The following is a 27,799-nucleotide window of genomic DNA, read 5'->3' on the forward strand; positions in this document are numbered from 1 at the left end:
AAATATTATTTATAATATAAGCGTGTATATTAACATTACAGTCAGGATTAGTAATAAAAACTAAAACAAATGTATCTATAAAAGTTCTACCATGATGTTACCTGCATAACAAATTGGAACCCACTTACCTTATTACAGATTAACTGGAAAATGGTGATAGCTGCGTTACACTGTTCCAAAACAAAAATTTCCAACTTACAATAATTTAGGAGATTATGACAATTATAATAAAATTTCCTTATTAGTTCATACCAAGTACAATACTAACAATAATAATATAATTTATTTGAATTCTATATTACCCAAAGTAACTTTTTATTTAATTATTTATTTATTTAATAATATAACAAATTAAATATTCTCGAGGTAGCATTGATAAGATTTTTTATCGATCTTAAGAATTCGAAAATAAAAATTTACTATCTCTTCGATTTTTACACTTTGTAAAAGATATATTTTAAGATACGCTTAAAGATATGTAACCGTTTACAAACATTCATTTTTAAGTTATAATCATTTTTAACAAATGACGATTTTTGTAAAACGGCAATCTAAAGACTAAAATAAAAAATAATATTTTTTGATTTGTCAGTGATTACATGTAAAATGATGAAGCGAGTAAAAATTTTGTTTCCCTAAATATGTTTGTGGCAACATTTGTTAGCGCTGTCAAATACAAAAACGAACATGGAAAGAATTGAACTGAACATAGAGAATATTAACACATAACGAACCAGTTATGGTAAATCTAAAATTGAAATAAAAGTTTATAATCGATTATTTACGAAGTCGTGCGATATTTAAAATTTCGATGTAAACAAACTTGAAACATAATATAAATATTGCATTAGAAAAATATATGTCGTGACAAATTTTGTATTTACCAAAAATAACATATTTAAAGTGTTCTTTTTTAATGCAGTTATCCTTTCATTATAATCGATAAGTACTAATTAGCAGTATTTTAAAAGCGAGTAATAATAACACTAGCAGTCTTAAATAAAATACTCCTAATTCTTATAGAAAGTATATGGTAGAAAATCAAACACAAAATTTGTAATATTATTTCCATTAATCAGAAATCTAAGATACCTCTACAAAATATATCAATTTAAAATTCTTTACATTTCGGATAAAACATCGAGGTGCGATCATTTCTGGTTAAATTATGAAATATAAATTGAACCGACATTGACAAGTAGAATTAACGACTGATTGCGATTCTCATAGCAATGACTTCTCAATAATTAAGTACTGAACAGTAATTCATACAAATTAAATGCTTGAAATTCTGAAAGAAGAATGGCGATGGAATGGCAATTTCATAAGGTTATCGACAAAGTTCAATTTATTTTCCTCAATGACGAATGTTATTTTTCAAAATAGTGTGAAGGAACATGTACGCAGAGAAAATAGAAGGATACGCAGGATGGGCACTAAAATACGTCTTACGACCATCGAAATACAATTTCTTCACATTTTACAAAACACTTACGAACGTACCAACGTTCGCGTCTTTTTTCTTCGCCCGCGTCACAAATAACTTCGAACGATTAACCACCGTTCGAAAAGAAAAAGAAATAAAGAAAGAAAAATCTACGAGTCTGCCAAATTACGGAGAATATTGTACGTTTAGAAAATAATACCGTGTCATCTAAATAGCTCATCGTCACTTGCTCTGATTAAATCTGCCTTTGGATGGTCGCCTGTGCGACTGGCTCGACACAGCCAGTAAATTCTCCTCGAAAGTATCTACCGTGAAGTCCTGTTCCTTCAACAATTTCGGGAGTATCCTACTCGTCTGGCTATTTCGTCTGATTAGGCTAACAGGATTCCTAGACAACGACACTATGCCGTTTCTGACATGAGATTTCCTCTTCTGGTTTGTTATCCGCTTCAAGGAGGCTGGTCTCGCCGGTGCAGGCTGCGGCGGAGGAGGTGGTGGCATCTTTGGGGGCGGTAATCGAGCCGGTGGACAAGGAGGTGGTAACCTGGTACCGCCACCAGGGGTCCTCGATGGACACGGCGGTGGGAAACATGGAATAGGGAATCCTGGTCTAGGTGGTGGTGGTGGCATGGCTGGTCTCGGTGGTGGCCCGTACCTGAACGGCCTTGGGCCGTAAAGTGGTGGAGGACCTGCTGGTGGTGGAATCGATGGCAAACCTGGAGGACGGAATCCTGGCGGAGGACCGCCATAACCAAAATGTGGCGGTGAAAATGGACCGTCTTTTACGAAGTCGCGTCTTGGTGGCACAAAACCGGGCGGCCCCATTGTGTACGGTGGCCTGGATTGGTACCTCAAACGCATCGCTCTCTTACTTATTACCTCGGATGAGGTAGGATTCGATACAGTATTCTTCGAAGTGTCAATTTTCGTACGTGGTGTTCTCTTCAGCGCGCTTATGTATATTTCACGCTCAATGGGGTAACCACGAGCCTCTTCGAACGCTGCAACAAACATGAAATGCACGCTTGGATGAAAAATACGGCTGGAAATTGTAATCCTTCGTTAATTTCTCCCTAGTATGACTTGGGGATCAGAAATCGTACAGTCAGCGAGATTTCCATAGTTCCATGTCGCATTTATGTAGTTGAAATTTCGGATAATTTGTAAACATTGAACTCATTCTATTTGTTATTGTAATTAAATATCACGGTAATTGAATGGATTAAGTGGATTATGAAGACCTTTATTTAGATTTAAAATAAAATGTATATATCTATACATTAAAAATTCTCTTGAAAAATATGTTAAAGGTAAATGATATTTCGTCAACACGTTATTTCTCCATTCTTTCGTCTTGAAAATTATTATCCACGTACTCGCCATCTTCAACTTGAATGTAGAAAATGTCAATAATTATTGTTTTAATACTAAGACAGACAAAGAATGTTCAAATGTTAGAGATATTTTTTATTTGGTGATCACTGTTAGACTGATTGGATTTGGAAATTAACTCAAAATTCAATAATGGTGAAAATATCAGCTAAGTGTGATACACGATATTAAAATATAATGGGTTAACAATACGTTGAAATACTTATCATTTTCCTCTTAAAATTAATACACTGATGAATTGGTAGAATTATACCAATAGAAAATAAAAAATCTTAGATCTGCATGAAATGCAAAACTCAGATAAAAAAATTCATGAGCATTTCCGCAACCACATATTTTAACAACTTTGTTATCAGCTACATTGAATAAATCAGTGTCATTTTAGGAACATAAATCTAAATTCTCCGAATTAATTTACTTAATTTAATTTTTTAATTTTAATCTTATCTCACCTAAGACAGAAATACTAAAACTCCCGTAATACATTTATTTTATGAAGAAAATGAAAAATTTGCAACCCGAAAAACGCTGGAAAAGTTGGTTTTGGAATTTTGTGACTATGGCGCACTTTATCAAAAAATCTTAAAATGATAGAAGATAATAGTTATGTCAATATCTTTCTACTATAAAAAGAAGTAAGTTGTGGAAATTCTTTTTACGAAATCTGTATTTGTTGACAAATTTTCACAATTTTTCATTTGTTGTTCCTTAAATTTACAACGCAAAAAATCTCAAAAAATTCTATAATATACTTTACTATATTTACAATATTCCTTAATTTTTTCGGAATTCTTGCATGTCATTAAATAAGGAAAATTAAGTGAAACTTGATAATCTGGACTTCAGTCACAACTACCCTCTGGAATGGGATATTGTGTTGAAGCTCCGTTCTTACATAAATAAATGATATAAAAAAGGGTTGAAATTAAGGTACCGACATTGTACGTCGAATTTACAATACAACTTCAAATATTGCAATAATAAAGAAACGAAATACAAAACTCGGATATTAATAACGTAAATTAACTAAAACTGCAAGAGGAATGCAACATCTCATTGTCAGTTGGTAACAATTAGAAACTGAATCGATACTAATAAAGAATATGTAAAATTTATAGTGGAAGTACGGAAATTTCGCTGACTGTATCAAACAAGGAAAAGCCGTAGCTGTGGGGTTATCGGTTTTAATAAAAAATTTTCTAGAAAATCTAGATCTAAAATAAGCAAACTGACGCCCGAAGATGCTGTCCAATACACGTTATTTGGAAATATATTTAACATTTAAAACTTTTTTTTCCAAAGTCAATATTTTCAGTGATATAGAGTACAAATTTTCAAATTTTAGAGCAGGTGGAGGCGAATAAGTCGATGAAAGTCCTCTTAGAGATTTATTTTTCTAAATAAGGTCAAACCTTAATTAAAATTTCAGCATAATCGGGGGTTGCAGCTTTTCTGAACTTTCTCCTTATTTTTTTATTACTATTACTTATAAGAGTTAAAAATGTATTCGTTTACAAAATTGAAAAAGGCATCCGCAAGAATGGAATAATTTCATGTTTACGATTATTTATTTGAACGTTTAATAAGTTTATTAAAGAAACATCTCGTTATAAAAAATCGCTTTTTGAATTCTAAGAAATATTGTTACAGATATATTTTCCAGATACAAAAAGTAAACATCGGAGACTATCGAAAGGGATGAACTAAGCGTAAAATGTCATTCTGCTCTTAATTTGATACCAAAATGACAAATGGTACATTCTATAACAACGGTAACTATACTCTAAACTTATAACGTGTTATTATGTCGTTACGATACATCAGAAAATAAAATGTATTATTAATTAATTTCTATCCCAAAAACATCTAGTGAACCACTAATGATATCAGTTAAAACATTGAAAAATTATACCAATTTAAACTTTCAATTTCATTTAATTTAACTATATTTCAATTTAAGCTTTAAACAATAAAAATTAATTGCACATTTTTTTCAAATGTCCAGTTACTTATTTTGGTCCTCCTTAAACTTTTATATAATTTCATTAAAAAAAATATTATATACACGTTAAAATTGTAGTAAATATGTTACCGTGAAAGACCGAAATTGGAGAATGTCGACATTTAACGGTGAATGTCGACATATACCAAATACGTCGGTGAAAGACCAAATATTTTATTACATTCTTGTACATTCGGACCTTCACCGGTGTATGTCGACAATCACACATATGCTCTGGTGGAGATCTAAAAGAGAGGAGTCGACAAAGAAGCGACTGGCTCTCTCCCGCCAAATCCTGTGTTCTGCTGGGAGTTAGTCAGCTTTGTCAATCTTATGCAAGCTTTGATAATGCGAACAACGTTTTCTTAATTTTTCTTTCCAATACCGTAATTTATACTGAATGAATACTGCAGCAAATCGTGATCATTTTCTTGAAAAGTTAAATGCATTAATTGCGGGTAAACGAGAAGACAATTGTTTTTATTTTTCTCAAGAAAAGTACTCTAAAATACTTTCTGAAATGGTTTCTGCTAAAACTAAGTGCAACACACCTTTGGATTACAGACGATTAAAACGTTTTGACGTTTTAAAAATTGATGATGAAAAGAAATTAATTGTACCATTAAAATCAGGGGAAACGAATATACAGTATTATGTTACCAATGAAAAATTGTTCAGTATACTATATGAAACTCACGCCAGAATAGGTCACGGAGGAAGAACACGTATGCTTAGGATGTACTATGTGTTTTAAATTCTTGGTCTCTCCTCTCAGAAAGAGAAGCGAAAAAGTTACGTCATCCTTGTGACGTTTTATAGCGACTGAATTACGGAGAAGAAAATATAAATCTCCGACATGTTCAACATTCACCATTAGTGCATGGTGAATGTCGACATTTACCGGTGTAAGTCAGAAATAAGGGTATTTAGCAAATATTTCGGACAATGTGAACTCACTGGTGAATGTCGACATTCACCAGATTTCGGTCTTTCACGGTAACAAATATACAAAATATGATTTTGCAAATCTGTCAATTGAGAATTCTGACTAGTGGGCATTTCATATAAACATATCAACCTTTTAATTTATGATAAGCATAATCAGTAGGTGCATATTTATCATTCTTTCATGTTCTTTCAGTGAACGTATTTGCTATTTTCATATAAGTAATATTGTTCGTGTGTGCATACTTTTTTTTTACAAAATAAAGAATTTTTAAAACCACGAAATATATTTTAAAATAATTTTTAACTCTAGATTTACAGACATTTAATGAACACTCAAATTGAAACTAAAATATAAAAATAAATAAATAATGGATAACACATAATTTTTTATCTCGACAAAAGGTTAACATACGTTTTGACAAAAACTTTTTAATAACTTGTAATTTAAAATAAGAAATCTAAGATCAGTCGTCTTCAGCAAATTCAGTAAATCAAAGTTTAGAAAATTTCTTAATAGAATTACTTATTAGTCTTCTTTCAATGAATTAAATATGGAATTCAATTATTAACCTAACTTTAACACACATTCGTAATCAAATAGATATAAATCACCATTATATGATAACATTATACACTGTCATACATACTAATAAACGCAAAATTATTCTATAATTACTTACCAAATCATTGATGTATTAATATGATTTTTTGTAGTTTTGATATCACAATTTGTAAGGTTATCTTGCACATATAAAACATTGACTCAAAATATACTTAACCAGGATATGTTTTAGAGGTGTTGTTATCGATTATCGATATATTATCGATTATCGATATATTATCGATATCTTATTCTTCGATAAATTAATTTAAATTATTGCATTTGATTTTAATATAAATTTGAAATGAAATAATCTTTTATATGAGCTTAAACAATATTGTACAGTTAGTTCTCACGATAGTAAAAACTAATGTATTTTTATTTAATGTTAACAGAAAAATTCAATAACTTATATTAAGTTATTGAATTCAGCTGTAGATATTCGCTCGTTTAATATATCAGCAACACGAAGCAACTTAATATTTATAATAAAAAAACATGTGCACTTTTAAATCACCTACCTTTTAAACAGTCATCAACTTTCCAACCTAACTGCTGTACTAGATATCTGCAATAAAGCATACGAACATTGCAGATTTATGTAATCAATTTCATTGTCAATTATTAATTCAGTAATTTTAAACAACTTTGGATAATGTATCAATTGTATATATGTACGCAAACATGATATTTAAAAATATTTTAAGTATTCCTTTATTTTTCGTATTAGTGTTACAGTAAAATGTACTAACCTGCAAATTAGATACCCAGAACGATTAACACCATGTGTGCAGTGAACACCCACAAGATCCTCTGAAACAAAAAAAGAAGCAACTTCTAATTTGTAATGAATCGTATACTGACGACATTAAATAAAGATTTGGAGAACCACTTATTAAAAAAGAAGCTTTTATAACGTTAATAAATTGTACAGAAATACACAAACATAATCTATTATACTAAAAAAAATATGTATACGAATGGAAAAAAATTCATTTAAATTTAATTCGAAGAGAACATTTTATGATAATCACCCTTGAAGTACAGCAACTTATAAATTTTCGTGTTTCTTAAGAACTATAAAATGTTTACATTCTTTTTATCTTTTTTATTAGTTTAAGTAAATTTAAACTTATTTTTGTTAAGTCCTTTGAATGTTAAAAATACAGATTAATATCTTAATAATTCGATTTTGTAAAACGCAGTAAAAAATTAAAAAGTTGCGGAGAAAAAGGTAAGGTTTCTTGCTAAATAACGTAAAGTATAAAATATGGCAATATCTATTGTCATTCTGGTAGCAATAGAGGTACTGATACATTCACAATTTATAATAAAAAAAAAATATCGATACATAATACATCAACAAACAAAATATCAATAAATGATTGTAATAGAATTTAACCCCTTGCCTTATGATTTATTTGCCAGGTGCGTTGATAGGAATTAACTAATCATAGTTACAATTTTAACCCTTAACAATCACACTTCATCAGACTAACATATCTGTCACTGGGACGTATAAAACCTCTGTCACTAAAAATGTTTCTTACAAAGAAGCTACTCATTATTTTAAAATGAAAAAAAAAATTATAAATAATTTTTAAAACTTATTTTAACATATTTTTACATATTGTTTTAACAGAAACGTGAAAGAGTTGAAAAAATATTGATTTTCACAGAAAAATTCATATTTTTTCGGATTAAACCCCTTGCACTATTTTGACGAATCTGACTCGTGACGCACTCGTACCTCGGCCGTGATCATTTTCACTTAAATTTTTAATACGCTTCAATTTGGAGTTCAAGTCCAATTATAAGTTGCATAGTCAACGACTGAATAATAACATATTGACATAACATTTCAATTTTCTTTATTTGTTTTAATTTTGTAGCTATAATTACTCAGTTCTGACTGACGCACCTGAAAATTAAGTCATAGGGTAACGGGTTAATATAAAGTGGCTAAAATTGGAGCTAAATTGGCTAGAGTTCTTTTATATCCTAATGTAAGCGTCAGGGGTTAAAACAGAAAGAAAATTGAAATGTTATATCAATTTTTTATTCAGCAATACTTAACTACGCAAATTATAATTGAACTTCAAACTGAAGCGTACTAAAAATTAGAATATTTGTCACTGAAGCGTAAATCCGTCGTACATGGGAAATGATATTGAAGGGCAACGAATTAATTTATTTATGTTATATGTATGAATGTCTATGAATAATAACATTTTGATGAATTTTCACATTGCTGATAGATGAAATGAAAACCAAATAGAAATTTTATAATTTATAATCACACCCTCCTTGCGAAAAATTAATTCATTTCATATGTATGATATATTTTATGTTCATTGCCAATAAATTAACAGCACTAATAAATTAGATTTATAATTTCAAGAATGAAGACATTTATCAAATTCGTGAAACTTATGGTATTTTAGGTTACGAATTCTACTCAGCAAAACTTGTAAGCAAGTTACTATTAAGTATGTATAATTCCAAAATTTAAGTGCACTGGCATTCAACAACAAGGTGTTAGACATCAATGAGGATTTTCGATGAATTATAAATTTTGTAAATTTTGGGATTTGGTGGTTAAAAACCTAAAATTATGGGAACGGGGAGATTTTACAATTTAATAAATTGGTAATTCAAAAATTTCGAAAACTACTGGCTTTCAAAGTTAATCTAATAATTTAGAGATTGGGGTTTTAAGAATTAGAAAATTTGAGAATTTAGAAATTTACAAATTTTGAAACACTGAGGCAATGTGAAAATGTGGTAATTTCAGTATTTTTCAATCTCAAGTTACAAAAATCTGAAAATTTTGGAATTTAAGAATTTGACAATTTGGAAATTTAAATATATATATACATAAAAATTTACAGGTTTTCAAAGTACATATTTTCCAATTTGTAAGTTTAAAAATTAAAAAATTTCAAACATTAAAGTCACTGTCTTTCTAATGAAGAGAAAAATTAAGTCGATCTATCCAATCCTTTCTTTGCAAATCCTTGAAAAATCTCTACTATCTGTACGACAAAAGTTGCTATGCATGCTCTTTAATGTTACATTTTTAAATTCTTTACAACAAGTACACGCGTGTGAACAAAATCCAATAAAAGCAGCAAACATAAGGCGAGACGTTCGATTCCATGGGTCATCAATTTAACCCGAAACGCAGGGTCGGTACCTCTTCAAGCTCAGCAAGGGGCTGATTATAATATTACCGCAAATTACCGGCAAAAACTGCGACGAATTCGGAGCACACGGTGACCTTTTATAACCCTTTAGGCCGTAATGAAAGTAGTCGCGTAATAACGATCGTCACAACCCTATCACCTCCTTTCTTCTTCAATCGCTTTCTCCGTATTTCCCTTTTCGGATAAGTGTCGAATACTTTGGAGCCACTTCGTACAGTCAACAGCAAATTCCCTACGGAAAATGTGATAACGAAAGGGAAAGAGGTATGGCGTTCATTGATATTTAGAGATTACTGACGATTTGAAACTTTGATATGGGTAAGGAATTAGGAGATCTACATTAGGAGATCCAGTTATTCTGGTAATCTAAGAATTTAGTAATCCAGGGATTCGAGAATGTGAAAATTGGAGGATTTATAGTTTCGTGAGTTCAAGAATTTGGGAATGTGGGAATTTGAAAATATAGGGATTTGGGAAGGTAGACATTTGGAAATTCAGAGATTTAGGAGTCTATAGAATTAGGATTCCAAACGTTTTTTGATCTAGGAATTTAGGAATCTAGGAGATCGAGTATTTTAGGATTTGGGAATGCAGTAACTTTAGGGAGTCAAAAATTTGGAAGTCTAAGGAACTCAGAAGTGAAGGAATCAAATATCTAGAGACTGTGTACTTTTAGAACTTGCCGATTCAGAAATTCCCTAATCTAGAAATGTAGTGATCTAAGGATATAGGGAATTTGATACGTAGAAATATAGGAATATGGGATTATGAAATGTAGGAATGTGAGAATTTGAAGAATTTAAGAAATTAAAAATTTCAAAATTTTTAGTCATTTCTAACGAAAATTAAAAAATTTGTAAATGCAAAAATTTAGTAATGTGGAAATCTGAGTACTAGAGAATCAGATGTTTGAAAAATTAGGATCAAGAAAAGTGTTTGGAGATTTGGAAAATTTGAGACTTCATAAATTTGAAAATTTAAACATTTGAGACATTGAAAACTTGAAAATGCAGAAATTATGAAACATGAAAATTTGCGAATTTAAAAATTGTGAAGTTTATATACGTGATTTTATACTAAAGGCTACATTGTACTCGAGTGTACCTCTTTACCTCATCGTGAATTAAGTGGCCAATCGCAGATCACGCGATAATTTTGTTTGACCTTCGCAAGCCTCTGAAGAGGATCGTTCACACAAATGCGATGCGATTTACACGGAGAAAAGAAAATTGCATATTTTGTTACCCCTGTAAGAAAGTGTATTTATCGATATTTCGGGGATAATGATACTTTCTTTTTAATGAAAGTGATTTAGTAAAACGAAATCGAACATTTAGTAACATTTATTTAATAACATCTTGGGAATTAAAAATTAGGGAAATATAATCAAATAACTTTAAATTTGACTAATATTATGTACATAAAACATACCAGTTTTTACATGGTAGAATAATCTTATTATTAGATATAGAAGAATACGATCGTTTAAAAATAGTCTTTCATTAATTTATAAGGATTTTTAATAAAGCATTGTTTATCAGATGTTGGTCCTTCTTATATTTCTAAATAAATCCATTTTCCAATGCAAAATTGAAAATATACAGAATAATTATTAATCAAAAATACGTTTAGTATTATGTTGCATTTAATCACAAATTAACCACAAATTTCAACTCAGTTTTAACAAATTATAACATGAAGTTACATATTTTATTTTTATAAAACTTATTACTTTACAAGTACGGTGTATTTAATCCATTTGTGAACCCTAAACAAGGATTTAAATATAATATATGTATATTATTTTATCACATGCAATAACATTATATTAGATAACATGTGTATAACGTGTGTATTTTTACATTCTAGTTTTTAAAATTATTTTTTGTTTCAATGATGCCTAAAAATTTGATATATCTTTAGAACCCATGCGGTAAAAATATCTTTTGATCCTTAAAATTTGGCTGTTAATGAGTTAATAACATATCTTCTTAAATTTTGTATTGTATCTATTAAATGACACCTTAACATCAGAATAATCACTGGAATATTTTTAATTTCTATGTTATACGATTTTAGCTAGCAGATTGCATTATTTGTCACGTTTAATTATTGCGATGCATTAATCTACGAATTTTCTGCAGGATCATATCCTTTGAAAAGCGAATCATTTGTACATATTCTTACTAAAAATACGATCTTTGAATAAATTAAACTGATAAATTAGAAACAAATAGAAAAATAGCACATACATTCAAAGAGAACGAACCGGGATATGTAATAAACGTAGAATAATGTAAGATTCTTCGTTTTGGAGATGCAGACAGAGCAAGGCTTATTCCACGTTCCTATCTATCACAGGGTCATCTCGCTTTTACATACGAAGAAACATACATCTTGCAGAAGACAGGAATATTCTTGGAACACGTCAGCATCTAATGTGGATCTAGAACGAGCTTCCCGCAGAGCAGCAACATAGTAAGCTTGGAAAATAAGCCGATCCTCAAAGAGATTAGCGCAGTCTTATGACCTTCTTGATGTACTGTATCGACTTTCGCCGACGGTTAAATATCGACTAATACATCTTTTCGTTACCTTCATATCAAACCTCTGACGTCTAATTAATATCTGTTAAATTAATATCTAGTTAATATCTCATATGATCATTAGAAATAATTACTCGTAGGATGTACACATGATACTTCATAGTAAAGCTAATGGTATTGTATTTAACAAGTATTATTTATTTACGGGGAAAATCTTTGTATCGAAAGAAATATAATATAAAGGAAAATTAAACATGTTCTAGTTTTAAAATCGCTCAAGAAGACACGAATTACAGTTTAAGTAAATATAATGTGTAAACGTATGTATATATTTCTGCTCTATATTTTTTCTAACAATTTGATTATTATTAGTCAATTTAAATGACAAAGATTTAACTTTAGTAATTAACTTGTATTATTAGTTATTTTAAGAATTTGATTTAATAGCAATGCTTTACTATTAACACTAGTTATGGCCATGGATAATTATAAAAATTTGCCATCTACATCAACTCATCACTAACATTTTATAAGCATAAAAGTAACTTCTTTTAATTTCTGTATAATAATTTTAACCAATATCTTACTATGTTTAACTAAAATTTTGTTTATGTTTTCCTGAAATAGTATTAATTTTTACTAAATATATGCTGTTGTTTTGAATATCAACAGACTATAATGTATAAATACATTCAAATTACTGCTATAACTAAATCTCACAAAGTGACACCGGTTTTGGTTAAACCGAATGTATTAAACAATATTGTACATTTGAGTACTTTACTAGCGACATCTCTTATAAACACATTATTACCAGCTACCTAATTTATTATTATGAAAAGTGTTATATTTTCTCGAAAGTACAATAACAATTTAATACAACGCAAAAAATTTCAAAGGGTTAAAATAAAAATACTAAAATACATCGTTAAAAAAGTTAAAAATTACTTCCGATACATCATTTCAATAAAACGTTTACATCAACAGAATTCGTGCGTACCGACAACTAATGTAAACAAGAAACGAAGTTACAATATATTATAGAAAGGAAGATTCCACGATATATCGACTAGTATTTATTTTACGACAATTATTACGTCTGTCCCAGGTTTCTGCAGCATTACGGAAAAAGGAGAAAGAAATTGAACCTCAAAGGGTCAAATACGTTTTACAGCGGAGTGTGGACAGCCGCATGCAAATGTGGTTTTCGTCTATACCCGGAGGATATGAGCACGAAATAAGAAAGGTATTGCATGCCACTCCTTGGTAAACGTTAAGGTTGGTTTTCAGGCTACTAGAGTAGTCGCGAAGTACAACCCGAAGCGACGTGGTTAATGTGGCAATATGATATATAAGCAAGAGGTATGTCGGCTCAAATAGCCCCTGGTAAAAGGGACTGCCTTGGCTCTTCTTTCGTGTTCCTGAGGACTTCTAGTAAGAGCGTAAAGCACGCTGGAAATATATGTAAGGAGCCGTTGAAAACGGGGAAGGACTTTAACGTCCAGTCACGCGTGTACATAAACACGAAAATATCGCCAGTACATACACGCAGCGTGACGACTTTTCGGCCAACCGATTACTGCCGTCTTAAATCAATCGAACGATCGAACTCTGAACGTCTTCGTATTGCTCGCTCTACAGGATGGTTCAATAATTTTAATCCTTTGAATAATTATCCGCGTTTCTTCTACGTTATTGTTCTACAGAAATCTAGCGTTAACCGAAATTTTGGAAGAAATTCATATTTTTAATTAATTTGGTTACATAGATCTGAAAGTTACTAATTTGGGAATTTGGAAACATGAACATTTTTTATTTTTATATTTCTATACTTATACGTTTCTAACTGTTAAACTTTAATAACTCTACAATTTCTGGATTTCTAAACTTTTAAATTGCTAGATTGTCAAATTATAAAACCTAACTTTCTAAGCTAAAAATTTCTAATTTAAAAATTTAATTTCTAAATTTCTGAATTCTTAAGTTGAAAATAAAGTTAAAAATTTCGTTGATAAGGAAACAAAATTATTTCAGTTTTTAAATGTCTACTAGTACAGTTTCCATTGAACATACATAAAAATTAATTGTAACAATTAAAATAAAGACAGACTATAAAAAAATGTTTTAACTTTAATTATTAACAGTATATTGTAGGAAAAAACAAAATTATGCTTTCAAACATTGAAATATTTAAAAAAGGAAATTGATAAATATAAAATAATAATAAAAGAGAAATCAATGATAAGTAACGATATTCTTTGTATTCACCTTTTACATAATAGTTATACATTATAAGAGTAACACAAAATACAATAAAACAAAAGAATCATAATGTTAATGTTAAAATATATTATAATGTATTTAATTACCAAAAACAACTGTACACTACAAATTACTCTATTAAATTAAGTCGAGAGGTACAATAAAGTAAAGTAACTAACGATACTTTAAGACATTATCCAATAATAATGAGGGAGTATGTTGCAATTGCAATTAAGAGTTTCCTCTTTTATAGCGTAGCGTGTCAATAGGATATTGGACGTTGGATGAAAGGTACTGATAAATGCTAATTGACGGTCAATGAATGGCCGGTACAGTGGCATCTTCACTTTGGAATGCCTTTCAACATATTTCTCAGGCATTTCTCTTTCTCTCTGTCTCTGAATTATACTCCTCCGATTCTAGAGTTTCTCACGAACAGTTCTAAATACTATAGAAACAACATTAATTTTGCTGTTAAGATTCGTTAATTTTTTAATTCGACGCGTGAAATATAAAATAATTTGATAAAACATTTTCAGAATTGATATACAGGGTGTTAGGTACGTCGCGTCGATAGAAAGTTTGCAAGAGATGAGAGAAGAGGTCATTTGGAACATATTTTTGTAAGAGGCAAACGAAAAATAAAAGGATTTAACTATTCACCCTTTGCAATCCTATGTTGGGTGTGATTCGGCATCACATGTCTCTTGGATGTCATAAATAATTCAGATAAATAGATTGGTTGAATATGTATATTATCATTTATTTCTTACTTGTAATAAAAGAAAAATGTAGTTGTCTCCGCCCTGTTGTAATACATTTCATTGGGAACCCGTTTCTTGATCTATTTAGTAAATTAAAGAGTCAAGTGATGAATGAAATTGAGGAACGCAAAGGGTTTAAATAATTCCAGGATTTAATAATTTTCAAAATATATGGGTAATTGGCGAAATCACAGTAAAGAAATAATGACTTATTTATAACAACTATAACAACTGTAAATTTAAGAATTTTGGAATTTTAGAATTTGGAAACTTGGAAATTCGGTTAGGTTAGGTTAATTTAAAAATTAACCTAATTTAACCTATTAACCGGTAATTTAAAAATTTGCGAATATAAAGATTTAAAATTTTAGAAGGTTAAGAATTTCTAAACTTGACAATTTTTTTATCTGAAATTGTAAACTTTTAAATATGAGAATTTGAAAATATAAAAAATCTGAAATCTGCTGTTAAAAAATTAGAAAACTGTAATATTTAGGAATATATTTATTCCACTCAGGTTGTAAAAACAAGAGAAGTATGTAAGACAAACGAATGATTACATGAATGAATAAAGCATAGAGAATAGGATGAATGACTACCTGAATGAACCAAACTGATACGAATCAAGAATGTGAATACAGCAATTTTACGTAGAAATGTACAAGTGAAAGTAAAAGTAGAGTCTGAATGAAAGCGATAGTAAACGATACAAGGTTAACATTATCTGTCTTAATTGATATTTCATAGAAAGTAACTCTCTTTTTAAATATGATATAAAATTCGAAAATACATTTGTTCTATTAATTCCCCTATGTGTTGAAATAAAAACAGATTTTCGACTTTATGAATTGTATACACACGTACACAAATCAATATTTTAACTTTGATACACTAATTTGAATTAAATTAATATAAAATATACTCATTGGTAAAATATTACTCTTTCTATAAAAACAAGAAAATTGAGGTTGTATTGAGTGTAAAAGTATCGTCAATTGTAATAAACATTTGAATAGTGTATAATTAGAATACTTTACTTATACTTATTTAGAATATTTATTTAGAATACTTCTATGAATTTGAAATAATGTTTCAGTACATAGACATCAGCTAATAGGTACAAATTCAGAAGATATATTTCATAAATTGAAAAAAAAATGTAAAAATTTCTTGAACAAATTATTACTGCAGATTAATTCTATAATATATTTCTAATATATTATTATTTTTAGTATAACTAATTAACAAAGAATCTATCTCAACAAACACAAATTTATCTAGAATATAATTCTTACATTCTAAAAATGAAGAACATAATATTCTCTATTTGCAAATATAGAATGTATTCAAATAATTATCTCAGAATTTATCTCAACCCTTAACGAATCACACTTCATCAGAATAACATACCAGGCAGTATGTTTAAATGCAGCATATCAGAATGAAGATATTATGTACTTTTATACACATTGCTTATAACGTAAATTTCAATCGTCTTGTATTGATTAAAGTAATTATACAAATTATACAAATATGTATGATGATAATGCAGACTCACCTTCGCCGCAAGCTGATATAAAATTATCCATCGTTTTAAAGAATCTGCAAGGAAAAAGAACACATGTTTACTTTTGATAAAAATCTGATTACTCGAAAAAATAGTGACAAGGCCGGTATAAAAATTTTTGAACAAATTTTTTCCAATGGTTAATAGTCAATAACACAGTTTTCTTCATGTTTTATTCAAATAATTTCTATAATCATTTTTTAGATTAGCCATTGCAGACTTATATAATCTTGGTTATAAAAACATAACATTTTCTAAGAACGTGAGTCGCATTATGTCGATTTCACATACGCAGACAATTTTCCCAAATATTTTATGTAAAAAAATGATTAAATAGAAATTGGGGGAATAAGCATTTATTAAACTTTTTTAAACTTGAGATATCTCATTAATTGTTGGTTTTGTTAACAATATAGTCGAATATTTGTTAACTATATTATTGATATTAAACATTGTTTTAAACTTGTTTCATTGTTTCATCTTTCTAACATTTTCTTTGTATGATCTCTTCGTCGCTATAATTAACCAAGCACACCTTAAAAAATAGTAATATTTGATAATTTTTTAATCTGAATATTTGCGAATTTGCAAGTTTGACAAGTTAAAATTCCTACATTTCAATACTTCTGCATTTATATCTTTCAAAATTCAAAAATTTAAAAACTTCGATTTTTAAATTTTGAAATTGACAACTTTCTAAATTCTAACATATAAAAGTTCCAAGATTTCCAAGTTTCTAACCTGCTAAATTATCAAATTTTTAAATTCCTACATTTCTACATTTCAAAACATTTAAATTTTCAAATTTTCAAATTATAAAAGTTAACAATTCTTATGTTTATAAATTTGAGAATTTAAAAGATTAGAAATTTGGTATTAGTGTTTCTAAATTTATAACTTTTTCAATTTTTCAGTTAAACCATTTCTCAATTATTAAATTATTTAATTTCTTAAATTCTCTACTTCTCTACTGTTCCACTTCTTTATTTCTAAATTCCAAAATTGCTGAATTATAAATCTAATTGTAAATTATTAAATTTCTAGATTCGTGAATTTATACATTTCTATATTTCTAAATTTCTAAATTCGTATATTTCCAACTTTTCCAATTGCCAAATTAGCAAATTAAAAACTTTCGCGTATCCCTGACACCTCGTCACTGTACATAGCAGTGGCCGGTAAGCCCTTTCACACATGTATTATGATCCTCGTAATTATGATTGATTATCCATCATAAATCGTGACATAGTATGAGCAAAGATAGATACTTCTCATGCATAAAGTGTTTAATAACAGTACAAAGAAAAGGGTGAAGCGGCATCTTTCCCTTTACTTTCACGTTATTGATAATTTCGCAGGTAACCGCAGACAGCGATCGAATTTCCATAGAACCGATAAAAAAAATAATCAGCTAAATAAATATTCAAATATGGTAACCGGTCTGGAGAGGTGACAGTGTAATAACTGCGTAATAGGCATGCAGCGGGTCCGTAGAAAACGAAGGAATATGGTAATGAAGCTTAAGAACGTGAATCGCAGTCAGGAAAGCATTAAGATATGGAAAAATTGATTGTAGTTTGAATCGTTGAAATGCTTCGTACTTACACGCATCTTTCAAATCTACATATGTGAAATTAAATTTATAACTATTGAAAAGTATTTTCATTATGGAAAATTCAACAGATACGAAACTTGTCTTAAATTACTCAAAATTCTATTTCATGTCTAGATAATCTTTTAGTTAAAATTGATTAATGTAATTAATTAGGATAAATAATTTATATTTTAAGATAATTTTTATTTATTTGCTATTTGTGAATAAACAAAATAGTAGCACTGTGTGATCAATGGAAAATTTACATAACTATAGTTCTTCACTAACGGAGTCATAGATCTCCTGGAAATTCAACTTACTTTTAGAATAACTAAAAATAATAAACCACTATTATATTATATTGTTAATGGTGCAACTGTAAGAGTGAAGTTTACCCCTACACTTGTACATTTGTATTATTAAAATCTCAATAGAATTATTTTTTAAATTTGTAGCAAGTAATTTTAGTATCGTAAAAATTAAGTATCTAACATAAAATTTTATTCATATATTTCATGTGAGATACTGAAACGAGAAATATGTGGATTTTTTAATACACTTATTTGTATTTTCATTTTGTATTCAATTTATGAGCAGATTTGCTATAATATTAATTTTGACATAACCCAATTAGGGTTAACTAAAGGAAATACCTAAGCAAGGAATACCGAACCTAAAAAAAATTTTAAAAGTTTCTAAAAGGAATCATAAAAAGGTATATAAAATCAAATAAAAGAATATCAATTGTATTTTACAATTTTATTTCCCTGATCCAACAGGACGAAAGTAACATTAATCAAAATAGTTTTTACAGTTTTTTCCGTCGCCACGGTATATGTTACTTTCGTCCTGAATGACATTTTCCAAATCAGAAGTTATAACCTACAAACTATACATGATTCATTGAAATTAACAGTAGGAACTTATAAGAATATATCTAAAAACGTTGTAACAAGTAATTGATTTAATATGCATAGTTTAATTTTGATTATTAACCCATTCGAGATCGCTTGCAAACTGTGTGTGCAATCGATTTCCGAGGTTACAAGATCGGTTGCACACCGATCAGGTGTGTAATAGTAGTAATGAGCAATTATTAGTTGTTCTGAATAATGTAGTTGTCGAGGTAAGACTTTTTTTGTATTGTGGGAATGAGAGAATGACGCTGTCAGTGACCGACTGACCGAATGTCGGTAATTGATCATCGATAATAAATGTTAATCGTCGGTAATAATATTGTAAATTCTTATAAGTTATTGACAGTTCAAGACGCTATAAAGCGAGCGGGCTTGATGTGTGTTTTTTTAAAAAGAAAGGAGCGTTATTTATTAGAAACCTTGTCGTAAAGAAGACGCATTAGAAAAATAGGCGGAAAAGTCGAAAAAGTCGTGAAAGTTTTTGTATTTATTGAAAGGTTGTAAAAGTCGTTTAATTTTAAAAGTTCTGTGTTTTGCTAAATGGTGTTAAAGTTAAGTTTTATTTTGTTAATGTTTGTGTTAAAAATTTTTTTTCTTGTTAAATAATAAAAGGAGTTTACTTTTGCACAAAACCAAATCAAAATGGTGTAAAACCATTCTTGTCATTTTAATTCCTACATTTTTAATAATACAATTTTTTTTATTAATAAAGTATCTGTTAATTACAGAAAAACAATTTGGCATCGATTTTTGTTTCATTGTTTTTTTTTTTTTTTTTTTCTATTTTACCTCATATTACACACATGGTGTTCAATCCGCTTCTCGCAATACAAATATTCCGAGGAACGAGGTACACATTCGGTGTGCAATCATCTTATTTATGCGAATTCACTTATGAATTCGGTGATGTACACAGTAAATAAGTTGTTCTATTAAAAAAAAAATAATATGAAGATAACAAAATTTCACTCCTGGGGACCGTGTTCGAAAAAAATTGCCGTCTCGAATGGGTTAACAAGAAATTCGAAATAGCGGAAATTTACTCAAGTGATCTAAATGAACAATTCAGTTTAAACCCGCATTCATACCATGATTAAGTATTAATTAAAGAAACAAAACAAATATTATGCACATAAAACAAGCAAAAACGAATTGTCTAAAAACATTTGTGGAAACGAAAAGCCATATTACTATCATTATATCGTTCATTTTGTCACCGCTCTCTTACAGTAAACAGTGAATCAATTTGATCTAAAACGTAATTACAAATGATATCTTTTCGTAATAACCCATTCAATTATTTTCTCATTTTAAATTGTGTAGGATGTATAGCGGAAAAAAGAGGATTATGAAGAATTCGAATGTGAAACAGGGAAGAACTCCAAATTTTCGCAGTTTTAATAATAAAGCACCGCTCTTAAGAATTTATGGGGCGGAGACGTGCATCGTCATCCCCTTTACTCTGATCAGTTAAACGAAGACGTAACAGAAAAAGGAACATTCATTAATGGATTAAGCCTTCGTCGTCTACTCGATAAATTATCGCAAGGTGTTCATTCCTCCTTTCGCATTCTGTTGACATTCCAGAGACATTCCAAACGCGCCAAGCATGCTGGAACATACCTCTTACTCCTCCTTACCACCAGCCTAACGTTAATATGACTCTAATTTCTTATTCCCTTATTAAAAACACTTATACTTGAATAACAACATTTGAACTGAAGTTTTAGCGGAGAATTTCTCATTTTGCTAATAACATATCGTGGACCGATTAAGGAGGTATTAGCAGCATATCGCGATATTTTAACATAGATGTAAGTGATCGTAAAACTGTAAAACCTGTTGAATCTCCACCACCTACATTATCTCTTTTCATATAAGAAACGTTACACTGTAAATAAATAAAATATTTTCAATCGTTGGTTATATTAAAATACCACCAGTCGATGACGATCATAGAATTCAAGACGTTAATAAGACTGCTTGCTGCCATAAATAAAAGCTTAAAATAATTATACTATGTCTTTATTTATAGATTTACTAACAAAGGAAACGCAAAGTAGCCTAATCAAAATCTGAAGAGTATCTTGAAGAATGCCCCGAAATCGTTTTGATCTCTCCACCGAAATGTATTTATGATGAACTGAATTCCACGAAAAGTTACCACTCGTCATTGTGTTAGAATAGGGTAGCCCAATTGTGTTACTATATAGAGGCCTAATAGGACCGCTTTAGTGCCTTCATTGCCTTTTACCTTCCCTGCAGACTCCCTACTGCACCGATTAGTCTAACACGATTATAAGCACTAACTCACTCAGTGACTTACCAACTGCTTTCCACTATCCTTCAATATCGATAGATCCATGTATGAATAGGGTTCCGTATAACCTATTATATACCCCACCACATAATGATCACTAAAAGCAAAAATGCTTCACAGTAGATGGGTAGATAATCATGTATGAAATCATAGATCACAAGTAGATGTACTTCAGTTACTTCAGAAAATGTGTTATTTAAATGTAGAATATAGAAAGCAATAATGGGTAGGTGAAATTTTGCAGAAACTTGTAGGCAACAATGTATACTTCCTTTAAGCATCTTTCCTTTTATTTTTGGGACTTTAAATATAAAAGTCTGGATATTTATTATTGTATGAATCTACGAATTTACGAATTTACAAATTTACGAATTCACGAATTCACGAATTCACGAATCTATGAATATAGGAATATAGCAATCTAGAAAATCAGTAATTAATGAATTTAGGACTCTAGGAATCTAGGAATCTGTGGATCCAGGAATCTAAAAATCTTAGAAAACTAAGAATTTTAGGAACTCACTAACCCACAGATCGAGGAATCCACGAATCTGGAAACTCAGGAATTTAAGAACCCACAAATTTAAGAATCCATGAATCTGGAAACTCAGGAATTTAAAAACCCACAAATTTAAGAATCCACAAATGTGGGAACCCGCGGATCTAGGAACTGACAAATCTACAAAGCCACGAATCTATGAACCCACGTATCTACGAATCTACAAACCCTCGAATCTATGAATCTATGAATCTATTAATTTATAGACCTATAAACCTACGAATCTATGAACCTATGAATCTACGAATCTACGAATCTGCCAATCTTCGAATCTGCCAATTTACGAATCTATGAATCTGCCAATCTACGAACCTACAAATCTGTCAATCTACGAACCTGCGAATCTACAAAGTTACGAACTTAGAAACTCATTAATTTATAAATCTAGGTATGCACAAGTCTACAAATCCACAGCTTCACGAATATACGAAACTACGAATTTACAAATCCTCACATCTAGAAATTTCAAAAACTGGAAATTAAAAATTAAACAAAAAAAATAAGAATTTTACACCCCCAAATTTGATTTGAAAAGTTCCAAGCTTTCCAACATCCAAGTATTAAAATTTAGAAATTTCAAATTCAAGAAACCTAACTTGAAACATTTTCAAGTTTATCTCAAAATAAAAAAACTTCCAAAGTAAGAAATTAAAAAACTTTAAAACACAGAAATTATAAATTTTTACAATTTGTAAATAGCACATTGTTTAATGGAAAAATTTATTAGTTTGCAAAATTGATGATATAAACGATAGGATTACGAACATTTAAAGTTTTAAATTATTAAAAGCTTAAAAACTACGAAATTTCATATTATCCGCCCTCAGTATTTTTCAATTCAGAAATCACAAATATTTAAATTTTCACAAACTGGAAAAAATCCAATTTGAAAATTTAAATATTTGAAAATTTCTGTGTGGAAATATACTTTCAAATTTCTGTATTTAAACGTTTGAAAAATTAGAAATTTAAAATTTAGAAAAATCGAAGTTCCCAATTAAATTTTCAGATTTTCTGAGAAATTCGGACATTTTTAATGTAAAATTATAAAAATGGTCTCAACTTTTTTCATTTCCAAAATTTCAAATTATCAACTTTTTATTTTGCGACATTTTGTAATTTTTAAATTTGGCGCCGTACAAAAATAGAAATTTCGGGATTTAGAAATTCCTTTACATAAATTTCTAAATTTAAAAATATAGAAATTCCTTTACAAAAATTCCTAAATCTACAAGGACAGAAATTCCAACAGTTAGGAAAATACTGAAATTTACAAGTTTAGGAATTCCTCTACAAAAATTTCTAAATTTACAAATATAAAAACTTCTTTATAAAAATTCTTAAATGTAAAAGTATAAAAGTACAAATATTCCTAAATTTACGAACATAAAAATTCTTTCACAAAAATCCTAAAATTAACAAATCTAAAAATTTGTTTACAGAAATTTCTAAATTTACAAATATAAAATTTCCCAACTACTCAATTTTACATTTGGGTTTTTCAGAATCTTACATTTCAATGTGAAAAAACCGACTACCCATTAGCGTCTGCGAATGCATGCACAGCGCCGTTGCTGACGTAATTGCCCGTCCCTGTTCTACAATATTTCAAACTTGCCATCCACATTCTATCGCCTGAAATAAAAATCGAAAACTAAATCGCAGGAAGACGCATTTATCAGAGGAGAACTAGTACCTTCTGAGAATGAAATATCGAAAAATGGTCGGCTGAGATCCGCGCACCGAGGCGCCAGCGGTACGTGAAAAATGACGAGCGTTAAATTAATTTGACTTCGAATTTGAATTACAGATTCGACGTGGACGAGGAGATGTGTACGGACAACACTCTTCACGCCCTTCTCGCTTCAAATTTCCCCATCGGGAGAATCGACTATCGAAAACGAATCTCATCAACGTCCCCGTCATCCTCGTTGTTACCGACATTAATGTTATCCTTTTCCTCCTTTTCATCCTTATCGAAAAATCAAATTCAGAACCTTTGCCATATAAAATGTATGCACATAAATTTCACATACCGCTAGGATGACATTGTAATCACTGTTCTCAAATTATTAAATAATATTTTCATTCGCTACTTCTCTGTTATCTGGAATATCTGTAAGTAGATATACATGCACGATTTGACATTTAATTATAATTCATTCATTAACATTTCTATATTACAGTATTCTAAATAATCAAATTTATATAAACTAACCATGCATCATAAAAAATAAAAAAAAATTGTGTAAGATGTAAATTAAGATGTAAGTTATCTTTATTGAAAATTATATGATTACTTATTACTTATATCAAATTTTGTTTCCATGATTTGACATTTAATTATTATTTGTTTATTAATATTTCAATTCTGTAGTATTATAAAATATACAAAAATTACGTACAATTAAGTATATTGAAACAAATAATTATTTTAATTAAAAAGATAAGCCAAAAGAGTATAAAAATCGAATAAAATGATAATGTAAGAGAAAGTAATTGTTACGGATAGAACTGGCCAATTGAGGCATTTCAGAGCATGGGATGAGAACTTAAAGATAAACATAAGATTTAATGAATTTAGCGGGGTTTTCGGGGACGACTGGTCAAAAGCAGCAGGCATGGCGAGTTTCCATGCCTCGAAGCCCTACGTGCACGGGGAAACCTGTGGCCGTATTCGTCGAACACCATGAGTGTCTCGGCATGAAAAACACCATCGTAGCACCGGGGGTAACCAATCCGCCCGGGAGTGGTGGTGCTCACCAAAACACCGAGGGCCACTCCGCTCGGGAGAGGTGAGAACCCGGGCGAGGGCGAGCTTGCTTGCCCTGCGCTCCGGCTAGCTGTCTGCGGGATCGGTCGCACTCGAAGACGATAGATAATTAATTTTTCTAAGAAATGTACACGTGCGTGGTGCACGTGGCAATGGCATGTGGCAAAAGTGGCACGTGGCAAAAGTGGCACGTGGCACATGCTCTGAAATTCCGAGAAAAATGCCAATTAATAAGTATTTGATCCACCGCGAAATGCCGGCGAACCCAGGTGCGCACTTCGGCAAAAAAGAAAGGCACTCTTCGGCGACGTCTCCTGATACGTAATTTTTGAGAAACGAGTACAAAGGCGCGGACCGCTCCGTTTGACGGCGGGTACCGGCAAGTGCCGGCGCGACATCGGTATCGGCGCGCGGCGTGGCGGCGCGGCGGCTCGGCCGCAAAGGGCGGGCGGCATCGCAAGGATCGGTCGTAGAGGGATGACCGCGAAGCCAAGGTCGACGGAGGGCACGTGGCAGATTTCGAAGAAATCGGGTGGTTGCTAGGAGACGTCGTAGGGGAGTGAAACATATAAAATAGGCGAGGGCACCGGGCCCGCACTTCACTTCGATTCATTCTCTTATATTTGTTGCTACGCGCTTCTTTCTTTATATTTGTTGTTACGAGGCTTCACTTATAGCTTGTCACTACGGGACATACTTGTTGTCATTACGGACTTTACTTGTATTTGCAAAGACTTTCGTTGCGGGATCAAGTATTTCGGCTTTGATTGTAATATTGATGTCACTCGCAGACTAAATTATAATACGTGTGTTATATAATAATTGAAATAAACTGTGCGTATTCACCGTCGGAAAAATTGAGTTGTTCTGATACAATTTTTGGTGCCGAAACCCGGGACACTTTGACCGGACAGACGGTGTTTGACGCGATATCGTGACTTGTGTGGAAGTGCGAGTGACACACAAAGTGGACTTTACTCGAGACAATGGTACGAGGAAAACGAGCAGCAGCCCAGCAGTCAGGGAAGCAGCCAGCGGCCAAGCGGGGCAGACCAGCAAAGGCGAGAGCATTGGCAGATCCAGGACCAGGACCGGCAACCATGGAGGACAACGACTCTGCGGGGCCTTCCAGGGCACCGTCTCCCATCCTACCTGTCATCTGACAGGGGCGTCGGGCAACAAGGACCACTGGGAACCAGCGGCAGCAGGAGCTGCCAGGAGGCAGCGGTCACGGAGCAGGATGGCAGCAGCGACCCACGGAGGCGAGCATCCCATCCGCAGCCGACGAGGACACGGACTTCTCCGACGAGGCGGAGGAAATCCAGGGCAGCGAGGACGACAGGGCAACGCATCAGCCATGGAGCAACAGCACCGCGTTACCAGTAAGGCGTCAGCGAAACGTGAGTGAGCAATCCCTTATTGACCCGGCTGATCGACTATCCGCGGCTATCGAACGTACGTTAGCGGCGGTACGTGAAGCGTCGCTCGCAGGGGAAGGAAGTTCGCGATTAGTAAATCGTCTCACAACCGCGAAAGCGTTACCTAGCTTCTCCGGTGATCCCTTAGAGTGGCTACACTTTAAGGAGGCATATATATCGTCATCCGAATCGGGCGGATACTCGGACCGCGAAAACATTGCACGATTGTTCGATGCCCTAAAGGGCGAGGCACGCGACGTGGTTAAAACTTTGCTCGCGAGTAGCCGCGACGCGGACACAATAATAAAGACGTTAGAGTTACATTTCGGGAATAAACGGGCCGCTGCCGAGAAAATCGTCGCGGAGTTAAAGACATTACCGGAGATAGATTCGGGGAGAATTTCGCTCGTACAATTCGCGACGAAGTTACGCAGTGCAGTGGTAGCGTTTAAAACGTTTAGGTTGTTGGGGTACCTGCACAGCCCCGAACTAGTAAAATCCGTGGGACATAAGATACCGATAGCATTGCGATATGCATATAACCGGTACGCCGTAAGCGTTAGAGAAGAGAAATCGGAACTCGAGAAACTCGCGGATTTCATATACGCGGAAGCCGAATTAGCTACGGAAGCTGGGATTTTTGATATCGATTTCACGACGGAACGACCGACACAAAGGGTAGATCGCGGCGCGTTCGGTGGATCGCGGCGGCCGTCGGCGAAAACGGCTGTGGTATGCGTAGCAGAACGGCGAGATAGGCGCGTAGAAACAAACGCGACGGAAACTCGTAAATGCGCGTTTTGCAAAAAAGAAAATCATCCGTCGCCGAAATGCCTCTTCTTCGCCCGTGAGCCCGTGAGTAAGCGCTGGGATCTCGTGAAAAAGTACAACCTATGTTTCGGGTGTTTGAGGCCCGGTCATTCAAGAAACGATTGCAAGAGTGAGATGTGTAAGGTCTGCAAGAGGCAGCATCACATCCTGTTGCATAAATATGTCGACGCAAATAGTGCGGAAAATGAGGCTCAGCGCGGGGCGATATCCGGGGGAGAGAGTGCGTCGGGCAGGGCATACGTCGCGAGCAACAACAGGTCGGGGGAAAATCGCGGTTCCATAGATAGCTGACTAGACGGGCAAAGCGTATTGCTGAAAATTATAGCGGTACGCGCGGGTGGGCCGAAGCGAACAATAGATACATTCGCGTTACTAGACGAGGGTTCCACGGTCACCTTGATAGACGATAGGCTGGCGCGAGACCTAGGGGTAAAGGGTTCGCGAATAGACGTGTCTATAAAAGGAATAGGCGAAGGAGAAATTCGATTAGAGAACAGCAAAAAAGTAGATTTTGACGCAGAGGGGATCTTCGGCACGCACCGGATCCGCGGAGCGATAACCGTAAAAAATCTGAAGTTTCCCACACAGTCGATCAGCCGGGACATTATTGCGCGGGTACACGGTGCCGCCAAAGACGTGGAGATCCGACCGT

General features: G+C 32.1%; 1 protein-coding gene and 1 long non-coding RNA gene across 4 annotated transcripts in view; one reads left to right on the forward strand and one right to left on the reverse strand.

Annotated features, from left to right (window-relative positions):
- Positions 1-1,330: 1,330 nt before the first annotated feature.
- The window catches only part of LOC100882266 (uncharacterized), a 103,212-nt gene continuing 76,743 nt past the window's right edge, over positions 1,331-27,799 (reverse strand). For 2 of the 3 annotated variants that reach the window (XM_076535836.1, XM_076535837.1), the window contains 4 exons: positions 16,727-16,770; positions 7,143-7,224; positions 6,912-6,958; positions 1,331-2,448 (listed from right to left, as the gene is read on the reverse strand). In XM_076535836.1, coding sequence (XP_076391951.1) covers positions 1,670-2,448; positions 6,912-6,958; positions 7,143-7,224; positions 16,727-16,770 — 952 coding nt within the window. In that variant the 3' untranslated portion in view covers positions 1,331-1,669. The remainder of the gene's footprint in view (positions 2,449-6,911; positions 6,959-7,142; positions 7,225-16,726; positions 16,771-27,799) is intronic. The other variant, XM_003705627.3, reaches the window with a different exon arrangement.
- Positions 3,449-12,041, forward strand: LOC143265191 (uncharacterized). The gene is made up of 3 exons (XR_013039420.1): positions 3,449-3,474; positions 4,503-4,611; positions 11,958-12,041. It is a non-coding gene; the product is annotated as an uncharacterized LOC143265191 (long non-coding RNA).

Source organism: Megachile rotundata, chromosome 9, assembly GCF_050947335.1.
Source record: "Megachile rotundata isolate GNS110a chromosome 9, iyMegRotu1, whole genome shotgun sequence".
Lineage (NCBI taxonomy): Eukaryota > Metazoa > Arthropoda > Insecta > Hymenoptera > Megachilidae > Megachile > Megachile rotundata.